The 16,234-nt window shown below is 34.3% G+C and overlaps 1 protein-coding gene across 1 annotated transcript; it reads left to right on the top strand.

The window, feature by feature from the left end:
- The first annotated feature begins 6,003 nt into the window (after window positions 1-6,003).
- Window positions 6,004-9,432, top strand: LOC106780208. Its single transcript, XM_014668468.2, has 2 exons — window positions 6,004-6,869; window positions 8,764-9,432. Exons 1-2 carry the CDS (start codon window positions 6,418-6,420, stop codon window positions 9,002-9,004), a joined length of 693 nt encoding a protein of 230 aa, XP_014523954.1. The 5' UTR covers window positions 6,004-6,417; the 3' UTR covers window positions 9,005-9,432.
- Window positions 9,433-16,234: the final 6,802 nt, after the last annotated feature.

Raw genomic sequence — 16,234 nt, 5'->3', positions numbered from 1 at the left:
TGCTCAACGGTTTGCCTCTGGCCGCTCAGTGGTCAGTTTTGCCGCTCTGACTATCATTCATAATGAAAAGAATGAACTTATTCCTACAAGGATAGTTACTGGTTGGCGAATGTGCATTGATTACAGGAGACTAAATACAGCTACCAGAAAAGATCATTTTCCCTTACCTTTCATGGATCAGATGCTAGAAAGATTTGCTGGAGAAGCTTATTATTGCTTCCTAGACGGTTACTCTAGATACAACCAAATTGTGGTAGACCCTGAAGATCAAGAGAAAACATCTTTTACGTGTCCTTTTGGTATATTTGTTTACAGGAAGATGCCATTTGGGTTATGTAATGCTCCGACCTTAATTCAGAGGTGTATGCAGGCAATTTTTGCTGATTTCATGGAGAAAAGCATAGAAGTCTTCATGGACGACTTTTCAGTTTTTGGGGATTCTTTTCAGAGATGTTTGATCAACTTGGATGTTGTCCTCAAACCGTGTGTTCAAACAAATCTTGTTATCAATTGGGAGAAAGGAAATTTTATGGTTACAGAAGATATTGTGTTGGGGCACAAAATTTCAGCCAGGGGGATTGAAGTGGACAAGGAAAAAGTAGAGGTTAATTGAAAAACTTCCACCACCAACGAATGTGAGAGGAATTCGAAGTTTCCTTGGTCATGCTGGGTTTTATCGAAGATTTATCAAAGATTTTTCAAATATTGCTAAGCCTTTGAGAAATTTGTTGGCTAAAGAGACACCATTTGTAATGAGTCCTGAATGTTTGCAAGCTTTTGATACTCTGAAGAAAAGGTTGATTTCTGCGCCAGTGATTGTAGCTCCGGACTGGAATAAAGAGTTTGAACTCATGTGTGATGCCAGTGACTATGTCATAGGTGTCGTGTTGGGTCAGAGAAGAGGAAAGGTATTTCATGCTATTTACTATGCTAGTAAAGTTTTGAATGACGCCCAACTGAATTATGCTACTACAGAAAAAGAGTTTTTGGCTATAGTTTATGCATTGGAGAAATTTAGATCTTATTTCATTGGATCTAAGGTGATTATTTACATGGATCATGCAGCTATAAAATACTTATTGACAAAACCAGATTCAAAACCACGACTGATTAGATGGGTGTTGTTGCTGCAAGAATTTGACATAGAGATTGGTGATAAAAAGGGAAGTGAAAATCTAATAGTTGATCATTTATCTCGGTTGGTCAATGATGAAGTAACAAGCAAGGAGAAAGAAATCTGGGAGTCGTTTTCAGACGAAACTCTTCTATATATTCAGCAAAGGCCTTGGTTCGCTGATTTTGCTAACTTTAAAGCTGCTGGTGTTATTCCTGAAGAATTGAATTGGCAACAGAAAAAGAAGTTTTTACATGATGCCAAACAATTTGTTTGGGATGATCCGTACTTGTTCAAGATAGGAGCAGATAATCTTTTAAGGAGATGTGTAACAAAGGAAGAAGCAGAAAAGATTTTGTGGCATTGTCATAACTCTCCTTACGCAGATCATTATAATGGCGAGCGCACAGCTGCAAAAGTTCTGCAAGCAGGATTTTATTGGCCAACTTTGTTTAAATATGCCCAATCATGCTCGGAGTTGTGACAAATGCCAAAGGACAGGGGCTATTTTAAGGAGGCATGAGATATCGCTGCGAGGAATTCTAGAGGTTGAAGTTTTTGACTGTTGGGGTATTGATTTTGTTGGACCCTTTCCTCCATCATTCAATAATGAGTATATTTTGGTAGTTGTTGATTATTTGAGTAAATGGGTTGAAGCTTTAGCATGCCCCAAGAATGATGCTAGTATTGTGATCAAATTCCTAAAAAGGCAAACCTTTTCTCGATTTGGAACTCCCAGGGTACTCATCAGTGATGGGGGATCTCACTTTTGTAATGCTCAACTAGCTAAGGTGCTTAAACATTATGGAGTAAAACATAAGGTGGCTGCACCTTATCATCCACAGACAAATGGGCAAGCTGAAGTTTCTAATCGGGAGATCAAAAGAAATCTGGAAAAGACTGTCACTTTCTCAAGAAAAGATTGGTCACAAAAACTAGATGATGCTCTCTGGGCATATAGAACCGCGCTGAAAACTTCTATGGGGTTATCACCTTTTCAGTTGGTTTATGGAAAAGCATGCCACTTGCCAGTTGAGATGGAGCATAAAGCTTTGTGAGCTTTGAAATTTTTAAACTTTGATCCGAATGAAACTCAAAGCAAACAAAGGAATCAGTTGCTTGAACTTGAAGAAATGTGATTGCATGTGTATGGTTCATCTAGGAGTTACAAAGACAAGGTGAAATTTTATCATGACAGGAAGTTGATCAAGAGAACTTTCCATCCAGGGGAGTTGGTGTTATTATTTAACTCCCGGCTAAAGCTATTTCCCGGGAAGTTGAAATCAAAATGGTCAGGCCCTTTTGTGGTAAAGCGTGTCTTCCAAAATGGAGCAGTGGAGTTAGAGCATTCAAATGAAGATAATCAATAGCAGAGCTGGATTGTGAATGGTCAGAGGCTCAAGCATTATTTGGAAGGAGATGTGGGAAATTTGCCTCAGAAATGATGTTGGTGGATCCATGAGGTTTGGGTCAGGCTCGTGACGTTAAATAAGCGCTACTAGGAGGCAACCTAGATTCTTTCTTTCACCTTTGCATTTAAATTCTTATAATAGGTTGAATTTTATTTCCAGTGTGTATGCTTGGCTTAAATACTTTTCTTAAAATGTTTGACTGAACAATTTGCATGATAAGTCTATTTAATGATGATTTGAAGTGGTTGATAATTGAGTTGGATTGCATTTTGATATTTAGGGGAACAGATGTGTGATGAATTATGATTGTGGTTATGATGCTAAGCAGGGTGTATGAATGAATGTTGTGTGAGAAAGCATGTTGTGTGAGGTCGGGCTCCAGAGTTTTCATTGTTGTATGTGTTGTTCACAGGAAAGCATGAATGATATTGCCTTAATCTTTATGATTGATTGAATTGCATGTGAATGTCATATGATTAAGGCCATTTTTGAAAACCCTTCTATAATCTAAATTTTTACCCAGAGTGCTTAAAATTTTATACCCTTTTTGAACCTTAGCCTTAAACAGGATGAGAACCCTTGATTTGAAATTCTTTACCTTGAGTTGGGTTGAGCTTAATTGTATGTGTGGAAAAGGTTCAAGTTTGGGGTTGTATGGGGGAAATTGAAAAGCAATTGTAAAGCATTGAGCTCAAATGTTGAAAAAGAAAAATGCATGAGAAAAAGAAAAGAAAAGAAGAAAGGCATGAAAGAGAGCTCAATGTAAAAGAAAAGGGAAGAAGTTGGGAAATAATTAAGATTGGTGAGGAAGGGAGTTGTGCTTAATTGTTGAATATTATGGTAGCTCTCTTAACTCAAGGACTTTGCATTCCAGAAAAACAATTTTTTCTTGTTAGCCCAGCCTCATTACAAGCTTTGAAAAAGTCCTTTTGATGGCATTTGCATGTGATGATTTTGATTATTTAAGATGAATGGCAATTTTATTTCATTTGACTTGTGAATGATAGAGAGTTGGAGTGTTACCTTAAACACTTGAGTGATTGAGTGAAACACTTGCATGGTGAGAATTGCTAAATTTCATGATTGCATCTTTGCTTAGTGGATTGGTCATTCATATTGTGTAACATATGTTGAGACATGTGTGAACTAAACTGAATTGAAAGCATGCATGCATCTTGATTTGATTTCATTGAAGATTTGAAGTTGAGTAGTTCTTGTCATGTACTTTAGGAGTGTTGAACCATTGGATGAAATAGTAGAAAGCCAAGCTTTGTTTTGTTTGTTATTTTGTTTTGTTTGCTTGAGGACAAACAAAGTTCTAAGTTTGGGGTTGTGATAACGGTTGAAAAACAGTTATTCTCAAATGTCATTTTAAACCAAATTACACCCTTTAAGACTTAGAATGAGCTTAGAATCAAGTAAAACACAATAAATGAGTCAGTTGAGAGTTAAAAGTTGTTTTTAGCGATATTAAAGGGTCCAGGAAGAAAACTGAAGAAAAGAAGAGTCCAGGAACCGCCCAGCGGCAAAATTCACCGCTGGGCAGCTAAAAGCGAGGAGAAGCGACAAAGGGCAAACCGTCGGGCGGTGGACATGCAATTAAGCTTTTCTACTCTACTCTAACATGCAATTCCTAATGAGATCAAACCTGAGGCTCATGATACCACATGATGGGGAAATGCATGCTTAAAGGGGAGTAAACTAATCACAATTAAGAATATAATTGAAAATTAAAACGGATATGGGAAAGAGAGAGGAAACTTATGACTTGTAGACACGCCACTTGAAGAAGGCTCCAAGTGTCGAGGAATTGGACCGCCACTTGACTTTGATACTATCTCTAAGGGGAATGCAAGATTGCAATTCAACTCAAAATTTCATTCAATTCAAAGGTAAGTACAAAGGAGACCCCCTAGGCTTCTTATATAGCTTTTGGAGTGAGTTTAGTGAAGAGTTTCAAGCAATGTGGGACTTGGAAGGCTCCAGCAGTTGTAGCACGTCCTCAAGGTGCTTGGAATCCCACATTGCTTAGTTCTCTCATTCCAAAAGGGTATATAAGCTACCTTGCTCTCCTAAAGTTCAAAAAATGAAAACTAATTATGCTACCTTGCGCTACAAGCTAAGACGCCTACTTCTTCTTCTTTTCTTTTAAGACCAAGCCGTGGAGAGTCTCACATAGCTTTTGCTTAAAGGAAAAGAAGGGTTTATAAGCATTTATTCTACACAAACTAGCAAGAAGAAATCAAAGAGGCAAATACAAGCCTTTGAAACCTATTGTACTTTTTGTACAAATGTGTAAAGAAGACAAGAAGTAAAATGATTTCCTTTAGCCATGCTTCTTGTCATCCTTTTATTCTCTTCATCTCTTGTCCTCTCTATGATCACATCACCTCCCAACCATCAAACATCTCCTTGTAACCTTTCCCTATTACAATTGTTCGATGTTATTGTGTCAAATTACTCTCTTGTTCACCGATCCCAATGATGTGTATCTATAAAAGAGGAATACACTAGGTCAAAAAAAGATAAATTGTGAGGAAGGAAAAAAGAGTGTGACTAATTAAATAAAAGTTAACTTTTTTTATCTAGAAAGAACTTTCTATGTCGATCAAAATTGTAACTAACATGATACACTTCATTAATATATACAAATATGTGACTATATAACTAATAAAAATTATAATTATTATAATATATTATGTCAGTTGAATTTAAAACTGATAAAATAAGTCTTCTTATATTTATAATTTTATCACAGTATAACATATTATAATAGATTTAAATATCCTTCTTCTACCAGTATTGCATATTGTAGTCATTAAATATCCTTTTTCTACCAGGTATTGCATATTGTAGTTTATAAAGTAAATATTTTTACTGAAATAAGATTTTATCGAATTTAGTAAGTTAGAATAATTAGAAGATTAATATCATGATTAGTATACTCTATTCTTAGATGAAACCTTACTTACCTAGAGACACATGAAAATGATATAAAAAGGAGTACTAAAATAAAAAATTTCATTCATTTCTTATAATATTAATTACATTTTTATATATATGGTTGATAAATGTCTTAAATATATCTTTCTAAACATTTTAAATTCATGAGATGTAAACATACACACGTAATTCAAAATTGAAGATCTCCAACTCTATGGAATAACACAGATATTACTAAAATATATTTAATTCTTTGGAACATTTTTCCATTAATTTTTCTTATTTAAAATATATTTTCAAAAGGTAGCGTTATTTTTATAAACCACTATGTTTTGTGTATATAAGTTCATACCATTTGGTTTAAGTCGTAACTTCTATTGTGTATGATTTAATTTGAAAGTATTGTTTTGAATGAAAATATACTGTAGAAGATATTAAATTATGCATGAATTTCTTTACCAATAATATTTTAGAAGGGAAAGAATATCGTTGATAAGAGAATAAATATTAGTTATTATTTTTATTTCCCATGTCACACACTCCTTTATCAATGCAATCTCGTGGGAGTTTTTCTGTGCTCCCACAGCACCTTTGTTTGTGTTGTTGTTGGCAGGGTTACTGTCTCTGCCTTCTTCCACCGCATCAGTAGTCTTCGTCCCATCATTCACACCCTTTCTCTCTCCATTCACAGTAAAAAAAAGGATGCAAATTTCCTCACCCCCTTCCAAAACTTGAAACTTTTGGAACTTTGCATTGATGGGGTTAAAGGGAATGCTCACCTAATCCAGTTTCTCAATTCTTTAACCCCAAGTTCCATTTTTTTTTTTATCTTATATCATTCTTTTATATGTGTACTCCCTACTTTCCAAATTTTGAGGCATTTCAGTTATTGTTGTTGTTGTTATTGGGCTGTTTTTTTTTTTTTTTTGGTCTCTTGTCGGTCGAAAAATGGCCACCTTGCAGATGTCCCATGTTGATTTGGAGCAAGGAAACCATCGCCGTTCGGTTGTTGGAAGTGATGCGAGCGTTGAAGGGAGCTTGTGCTTCTCTGATGCTGATGATGGTTCTTGCTACTCTCGTTTCTACTCAACAAATGGTGGTTCATATGATGATTACAGCTTTGATTGTGTTTCTGATCCTGAGGCTGGGGATTTTCCTCATTCTGGGAGAGCTTCTTCTGTTTCTGAGTGCTCTGTCGAGTTGGAAACTAGAACTGGGGTTCCTGAGATCAAAGTGCATTTGGCTAAAGTGGAGAAGGATTGTAGGATTTGTCACATGGGTTTGGTGAGTGATAGCCATGAGTCTGGTGTCCCCATAGAATTGGGTTGTTCCTGTAAGGATGATTTGGCTGCTGCTCACAAGCACTGTGCTGAGGCCTGGTTCAAGATTAAGGGAAATAGGTGAATGTGAAACTGAAACCCTACACTTTCCATGCTATTTTTGTTCCATGGATTTGATATGTATGCTAAATCTTGGGTTTCTATTTTAGAAAATTTGGATACCCTTTTGTTGATTCATGGCATTGATAACAGAAACATGCAAACATATGTTATGTATTGGTGCTGTTCGCTGTTTGAAAGCTTTGCAGTATCAATCACAGCTTTTTGTTTGCTTTGAAGGGTTTGATTTTAATGACTACAGACTTGGAAAGTAATTGAAGTGTATAACGTGGAATTTGTGTTGTGAAATTATTTAATTCAGACTGTAAGGCTGAGGAAGATGGTGGGGAAAGTATTTGGAAACATATTTTAGAAGGTGTAAAGAATTAAATTGCAGGGTGAGGGAAGGCTCCATTATTCGTCCGAGAAAGGGGAAAGATATAGAAGATAAAATTATTTAATGAAGATTATGGAAAAAGAAAGGCGTAAAGCATCAACTAGTCCAACTGATTCGCTGTCATGCCTACCCAAGCACAGTGGGATTCTTTGCTGCTTTGTCCCTTTTCTGAAATTTAGGAATCTATATATTACTCTTCTTTCTTATTATTTTTATCTCTTTCAAAGTGGAAATTTGACCCCCTCTGACTCCTGTTCATGGAATCAATTATCTTGTTAGATGCTACTTGCTTGCAGAAGTGCCACCTAGAATATTTTAATCTGCAAGTTACTGGTCCCATATAATCTGTTCATGTATGATGTATGATGTCAACTTTTAGATTGCCTAATAGTTTTGAATTGTGAGTACCATAAGCTACTGAATGTTGGTACAAATGTACAGATCCCTTGTTGCATTTGTTGAGGTAAAATAATTTCATACTTCATTTTCTGGTTGCAGAATCGCTTGCAGAAAATGGAACGGTTAAAATTTTTATTCAGTGGTAGGGTGCTAGTTTTTAATTTTAATGGCAGTCCCTATATGCTAAGTGAAAGTAAGGAAACTAGTTATTTGTGCTTTTATACTTGGTAGGGCATGTTTTGTTGATGGACAGTTAATCGTCCATGCTTCATTGTGAATTTAAAAGCAAAATTATAGCAACCAGTTATTGGGGAAGGATCTATTGTTATGATTGATTCAGACGCAAATCCATCCAAAAGCATTATTTCATGGCGACAGAATTTGAATCTTTTCAATTTTCGAATCATCTTTAACTGATGTATTGATGCTTTGATTGGTGGCAAATATTTATGATATATATTCTTTACCTTAGTTTTGATACTTTAAAAACGTGACATGGTTTGTCAAAGACATGTTTGAACTTATATAAAGGCAATTGGACGCTTGTATATAGAGATTTAAGTTGGACTAACTAGAGCTGGAAAAGTATGAAATTATTCATTATTCTGATTGGTTGACTCTTCTGCTGTGACACCTTAGTATAAACAGTAAGGTTGGTTGATGATTATCCTTGTTAAATTTAAATGAAGTTTCATTTATTACTAGTTTTTTACGTCTTGTGTATGAGCCGAAAATATCATGGTTTTATGGTATGATATTTTCATATCTGGCATATGAACAGCATGGCCTTTTGCATTTGCAAGCCTGCTTGTTTATTTGAAGCATCCCCGTTTTGAAGTGGCTAGCAATTAATGTTGCTTTTGATGTATATGATTGCAATTGTACATTGGTTGGAGCATTATCTATAGTAAGTGTTGGCATGATTTCTTGGAGGTGTCTTAACCCTTTTTTGTAACTAATCTTCCAGTTATTGATGTGAAGTTTTTACTGATTCTATACTAATGTTCGTCAGAAAATATGGTTGTTTACTTAAAAAATAGCAATTCACCTGAACAGATTTGTCTTGAAGTTTAAGTTCTGCGTTTTTCTGATAATATCTGTTTGCATAAATTTTAACAGGACTTGTGAAATCTGTCATTCTGTTGCTCGGAATGTTTACGGAGGAAACGAGGATTCGACAGAGCATGTTAGCGATGGTAACAATGGTACTACAGCAGCAGCCACAGTCTCCACAACTGCTCCTTTTACAGAACCTCGAAGATTTTGGCATGGCCATCGCTTCCTCAATTTCTTGCTTGCTTGTATGGTTTTTGCATTTGTGATATCATGGCTTTTCCACTTCAATGTGACATCATCGTAGGATTTCTTCAGGCAGTTTTATTTACAATTTGAAGCTGAGAAGGGAGCACACAAGAGAGATGAAAAGAAAAAAGAGAAGGAAAAAAAGGGAAACCCTTCTCTAAGATCATGGAAAACACTTGCTTAAAGAAAGAATCATTGTAGAATTTGAGGCGTTGTTGGGTTTATAAAGGTAGCTGATGAAATTCCATGCCATGCAAATAGACATTTTCTGTTGTGCATTCGTCATAGGCTCTCTTGTTCTGTCTTTCAGAGTCAATGTAATTTGTGAACAAATACTAGAATGTTTATTCAAATGTAAATTACATATTTATATTGTATTGTTACTTCATTGTCATTTTGTACGGGGTGATTTCTTAGTTCACTTGTAAGATTTGGTGACATTGCTTCTCTAATCAATAGTATAAGATATTACATTCATGCTTGTTATTCAATTAGTTTTCCACTGATTCACAAGTCCAAAAAACAAAGCCCTTCGGAGACCAAAAGAGAAGTCATTGTTTAAATATTTTATGATTCAACAAAGGCGCAGCTTTTGCAGTGTACAGAACACTCGTATCAAGTGAAACTTATCCGAACACAGATTTGCAAGGAGGTTTATTATTAAAATATTATTTAAAGATAAAGAATCATATTTAACGTAATTCTTATATGTGAATTCTTGTAACGTTTTTTGAAAAATTTGTATAATTTCGATACAGTCATTAAAGAATTGGAGTATCATAATTTTGCCTAATCTGATGAAAAAGTGTTTCTTGACCGTAGATGCATCCCCATTGAACACTGAAGACGTGTGAGGTGGTGTGGAGCATGTTTAAAAATTGCACTTATTGGTAAAATATAGTTTAAATATTGGAGCAAGTATTGAATGAAGTGCATTGGCAATAAATGTGTAAATAAAATTGTTGGAGGGATTCACAACACTACCCCGACATAAGAACTCCTTGGGGGCTTGTTATATCGGTGTCCCATCCTAGTGCAAAAGTGGAGTTTGGGGCCATGAGGCCCACTAATAATATATATTAAAACCCCTAAATTTGGGGCATCATTTCCACTTTTCCCTTATTGTTTCTTCTTCAGCGTCTCCCGTCCATTTTTCGTTAGGCAAGTAACCTGCAGCTCCCTCCCTTTTACGTTGGCTGGACGTGTTCCTTTGCACCTTCCTTAATCATTGCATCAACTAAAGCACCGATCAATGAGGTGAGATTTTAATGCCTTTAATTGAACGTGCGGTTGGAGAGCGTGGTAATTCTCTTGTATGGTGTTTCTTGTTAAAAGATGGATCTAGATATATTTATATTATAAAATTAGTTTGAAAGACGAAGTATGTATTTTTATATATTATAAGTTGAGAAAATTTTTAATTTATTATTTACTTTTGAGGTATATATTTTGAATGAAAAATTAAATATTATATTTGAAAAAGAATAACAATAGATCTAACAAATAATAAATTTTGGTAAGATATGTAATAACTTAATTTTTATAAGTTTGTATTAAAGTTTATTACACTCCTTTAATATCTTTGTTTATTTTATTTTTTAAATTTATCTCCTATTCTACCGAAGTGATATGGAATAGTCCAAATGAAGTTAAGTTAGGGTTATGTAATGCCACATCAGTGTACAAAACAACTTTTGATAACTTGTTAGATTTTCATTGGAAAAATTTTGATTTTAGGTCTGATGACAACAATCAAAAGACACATAAGTTTTATAGGTACAAATTTTCCTCAAACGGTTATGTTCATACTAATTTATCTCACGAATTTTATCGAAGGATTTTGGCAGTCGGTAAATGTCATGACCTAGTTCATCTTCTTCCTCTTCCTTCCTTGTTATGTGTCATTTTTTTTTCATTTCCACGAACTTCGTCACTAAAATAGCTTCACTCGAATAACCATAGGGAATCATGGAGAGTTGAGCTCGCCGAAAAAGTTTAGGACCGGTTTAGGACCGGTGATGTTGTGTCATTTTATCATGGAGAGTTGAGCTCGCCGGAAAAGTTTAGGACTAGTGATGTTGTGTCATCTTATCATGGATAGTTGAGCTCGCCGAAAAAGTTTAGGACCGGTTTAGGACCGGTTTAGGACCGATGATGTTCCTAATCGTACAAATGAACTCTACAACAACTCGCCGGAAAACTTGAGCTCGTCGGAAAAGTGGAGCTCCACCGGAAAAGTTAAGCTCGTTGGAAAAGTTGAGAGCATCCCGTGATGGTGGAGAGTATCCTGCGATGGTGGAGAACAACCCGCAATGGTAGAGAGTAGTGGTGATGAAGCCACAAGACGGTAAGGAGAAATGAGTGGTGGTGGTGTGAAACTGAGATGGTAAAGAAAAATGAGGAGAAATGAGCGTGTTTGCCACATATATTGACACTGGAGGCGAAATTTGGGCGGGAAAATTCCCGCTCTTTTTACTGACGGACATAGGCTTTCGATAAATCCGTCGGTAATGTCGGTAAGTGAAATAATGGGCGGGAAAATTCCCACTTTTTTACCGACGGTAAGTGACATTGACATTACCAATGGACATGGGTCTTCGGTAAATCCATCGATAATATTAATAATTTTTGTAGTAGCTACCAGAGTTTTCTTAGTCTTATTATAATCACTTTGATGAACCACATTTTGAGCCACTAGAACAATTTTATGAGACATATTATAATTATTGTTTTGAGTCATATTTGCAACCATAAGTGTAGGACAAGGTAGATTTCTTTATTAAAGAGATCCAAAGACATATAGCTGATAGATGCACTCAAATGGTTGCAAATGTTGAATAAAGTGTGGTAGCCACTTTTCAAGACCTTAAAACCCAAATTGAAGAGTTAGCCATTGAGATGAATGAACTGAAACAACAAAGAATCATGCAACATGTGGTTCAAAGAAAAGGAATAATTGGAACTGAAACCAATTCTAAAATTGGAAAAAGAAAAGAAACAAGATCAATCTAAAAACAACTTAGATTTGGATTTTGATTTATCTCAGTTTTCAAAAAATGTTATTGCATGTGATTGTGATTTTAGCTTTTGCTTTATTTGTGATGAAATTAATTGTGCAATAAATCCATATGCTAACCTCTTTATAGGTGTAAATTTTCCTCAAATGGTTATGTTCATACTATTTACTAAATGAGGTGTTGTTGCAACTGTAGCAAAGTGCATAATAGAAAAAGATCATTGCATGCATGAACAAATTGAGTAGATGCCTAGATATGTTTAATTTGTATGACTAAGAGATTAGTGAAGAGGGTTGGACAACCAAGCAAAAAGTTCTTCCATTACGACTACTATTAAATTTTGCATTACTACCTTATCCATCCATCACTGGAGACTAAAGCAACTGCCCTTAATGCCTTGACACTTTCCTTCAGTCTGGAGCTAACCCCGGGGAGTGAGAAGAGAAGGAAGGAAAAAATCAGTTGGAAAAAAAAAAGATTTAGTCATGTTAATGCTAAAAACTCTAATAATGGTATTCTCCTACATTTATAATATCTTATACTTGGTTCAAATCTAATTTTGGATAAGAAAGGCAAAGATTATAAAAAAAATTCTTGGATGATGAACAAGATGCACTGCAGCAGCAATAGCAAGTCACTTTGGAACGACCAGACATTGAAGTCTCAATAAGCCTGCTCTACTCTCCAACCACGCCACATCGAGAAACCAAGTAAGAGAAACCAAGATCGAATATCCACTATCTTGTGCTAGTTTTAGTAACTTTCAAGCATGTCCACCATGACTCCAATACGTACATCAGTCGACATTATATGTTGGACGTGGTCTTCATAGTATATGACAATTTGTTTCCAGAACTAAGTCATATAAATTATTGGTCAACACACTAGGACTCACGACTTTAAGAAGTGTTCATACTATCAAACAGCACAACCCTAACATAAAAGATCAACCTCACGTAATTAACTTTCTTCATTATAATTTTTATCATTTAACAAATACATGTTTTATACATTAATACCTTGTTAATTTTATTACGTGTGTGCAAGTTTATAACACAAATTTCTACTAATAAATTAATATTCAAAATTTTGTTATCACTTTGTTTTCAAAAAAACTTAAACACTTGTTAATTTTTAATAATAAGTAAAATATTAAACAATAACCAAATAATCATTACTTTTTTTTAGTACACATCTATTAATAACTTTCATTAACTTTTCTTATAAGCAAAATTATAAATAAAACAAATTTTAATTTTCTTATTATTATTAACTCAACCATTTTCAATAAATAAATATTAATTTTTAAAATGTACATTCATCTTATAATAAATCCTAAAGATTAAAAACTTCTTAAATTTTAACGATAAGTCAAATATTAAAAAATAACATAGTTTCCAAATTAACTCATTACTTCATTTTTTTACCCACACGTTTATTAATAACTTTTATTAATTTCTTTTACAAATAAAATTACAACTTAAACAATTTTTATTTTTCTCATTATTATTAACTCAATTTATAACTATGATTTTTAATTTTAATTCATTAAAATCATTGATGCTCTTATCAACTTATAATTATGATTTTTAATTCATTATTACCATAGATTGTATTTTCGTATAATTTTTTTCTAAAATTTTAGCTTGTATATCTTTAGTTTCCTATTAATATAGTATTTTTCTTGGTTTTCCAAATGCACTTATCTTATAAGAAAAAAAAAAAAAACTCATCTAATAATGTAGATTATACCCGGGGAATGTATCATTTTCATAATATATAAATTTATGAATATTTAAAAAAAATTAAATACAATAAATTAAAAGAAAAAAAACTAAAGTTACAGAAAAATATGTTTAAATTAACTTAGGTAAAACAAAAAAATTATATTAAAAGAGAAAAAAATAAAAAATCATAAAATATATATTTATAATTCAAAATAAAAGACATTAAAAATAGTATACGTAATTATTTAGCAGAAAAAAGATTAAAAAATATTAAATTACTCTTGAAATAGTCTAATTATATATATATGGCTTAAATTCTTTTTTTATTCCCTAAGTTAAACGTTAGTGTTCAGTTTAGTCTCTCCTTTTAAAAATGTAAATCTTTGGTGTGCAAAATGTATCAAATCAGTCATATCCGTCAAATTTTAGAAAGAAATTTGTTGGCATAAACTTGAGACAATTACTATGGGAGGCTGCAGCATCAACAACCCTTGAAGCATGGGAGTTAGTAATGAGACAAATCAAGGAAGTTAATCAAAAACTGTTAACGGATAGGACTGATTTGATACATTTTGCACATCATAGGATCCAAAGGTTTACATTATTAAAAGGGGGGACTAAACTGAACACCGACTTTTAACTTAGGGACAAAAAAGGATTTAAACATATATATATATATATATATATATATATATATATATATATATATATATATATAGACACACACCACTAGTGTAAACACGCTATTTAGCGTCACCCATAGACGTCGTTTAAGGGTAAAAGCGATGTATATTGATGATCGGTGGCATTTTCGTAATAAGTTGGCCATATAGACGTCAGTTATCATGTTCACCGACGTTGATAGTATTGTAGACATCGGGGCCAACCCACCTGACGTCTATATGTCTAACAGTTAGGTGAAAAGTCATTTCTTTCAGACATATAGCCGTCGGTTCTAAGAGAGCACCGACGTCTTTTTTGTAGAAATTAATAGATGTTCACCTACTTGTCAGACTATAGACGTCGGGGACCCTACTACCGGACGCCTATATGTCTGTCGGGTAAGTGACTCTTTGCCGCCTCTTAGACGTTGGATCCCGTCGAAATGGACGTCTATAATCTGACCAGATAGGTGAAAAGTTATTCGTTTATGCCAACTGGACGTCTCATCCCTCTAAGCCGACGTCTATATATAAAACAAATATTAATTTTTAAATTGAATGGATGTCACATTAGTGAGAGGACCGACGTATATGGGATTATAGACGTCGGGTTTGTGACCAACGGACGTCTAATTTCTTCTTAAATAATTGTGCGAACCAACATTTTGCGATCAACAGTTTCATCGTCTTCGCCTTTTCTGTCTGTTGCACTGCATTTCCAGGTGTGTTTGATCTCCTTTTAATCATATTAAGTTGTTTTTACTTTGATTAAAATATTTTTTGATGTTTCATCTTTCACTTGAATCGATTAAAATGAGTTTTCATTGTGTTTTGGTGCGGTTTTTCTTGTGTCTTTGGGGTAGCGTAGTGCACCTTCTCCCTTTGCCAGTTTCCTCGAAAGAAAAACTTGCGTTTTTTGGATCTCTCATGGCATTTCAACCCAAAGACGAACTTGGGTTGTTGTCTATGTCCATTCTGACCGCCAACGAAAAAGAATACGACACCGTATTCTCACCGTATTTTTTTTTCAGTGGCGGTTGTTAAGCCCCTGGAAAGTGTACCAGATCTTTATCAAGTAATATAAACGGTAAGACCGAGTATCGTTCTCCCAAAGGACTCTTACGCCTTATCATTCATGTAAATTGATCTCATAAGACTTGAAAAATAATTTTTGTAGTGTGAATGCAAAACGAAAATAAACATGCAAATGCAAGTGAATCAATTGGCAAAGAAAAGATATAAATGAATGGAACTGTTGGGGTTTACAATTTCATCCTTATCCACTCTCTTATATATACTTTTCTTATTTAATTCGCTTTATTAACAAATTGCCATGCAAACTTTCTTAGCCTACTCTAAACCCGATCTCTCGACGAAAAGAGCCTATCACTAACTACTAGTTTACTATCTCTAGTCTCCCTGAGTAATTAGCAATGCAATGTATCACAGAAGCAAAATACAATTGATTGTCCTACCCCTATCTCTAGGTAGTATTGCTTAATCAAGGGAATTCCTATCAGTTCATGACTTCCCTGTACGTCTCCATATCGACAAAGGCAAATATCTTCATATCGAATGAGTTAAACGATAAAAGCATTAATCATAGATAAGAAACCCAACAATTGATAATATAAGCATATGAATAAAATAAGAATTTCAATATAAGAGAGTTTCAAAAGATTACATTGTTCCCCAACAACAAAGGGTTTAGTTCACCATAGATATGGTGAAACTAGATGGAATTAATGGAAAAGATGAAAGAGTAAATCCTAGATTTGATAAATTGGAGCCTAAGCATCCAAGAAACCGCCTCCAAGGAGTGTAGAAGTGGTCTGGACGTCTCTATTTGCCAAAATATTGACCTAAGCTTCACAGTAGATCT

This window comes from Vigna radiata, unplaced genomic scaffold (assembly GCF_000741045.1).
Source record: "Vigna radiata var. radiata cultivar VC1973A unplaced genomic scaffold, Vradiata_ver6 scaffold_376, whole genome shotgun sequence".
Taxonomy (NCBI): domain Eukaryota; kingdom Viridiplantae; phylum Streptophyta; class Magnoliopsida; order Fabales; family Fabaceae; genus Vigna; species Vigna radiata.
Note: the sequence above shows the minus strand (reverse complement) of the source record. Positions and strands in the feature narration are given on the sequence as shown.

Excerpts from the sequence above, each read along its gene's own strand:
- LOC106780208 (XM_014668468.2), top strand. The coding sequence starts at position 6,418 with ATGGCCACCTTGCAGATGTCCCATGTTGATTTGGAGCAAGGAAACCAT. Across the intron at positions 6,870-8,763 it reads TTCAAGATTAAGGGAAATAG|GACTTGTGAAATCTGTCATT; the intron begins GTGAATGTGAAA and ends AAATTTTAACAG.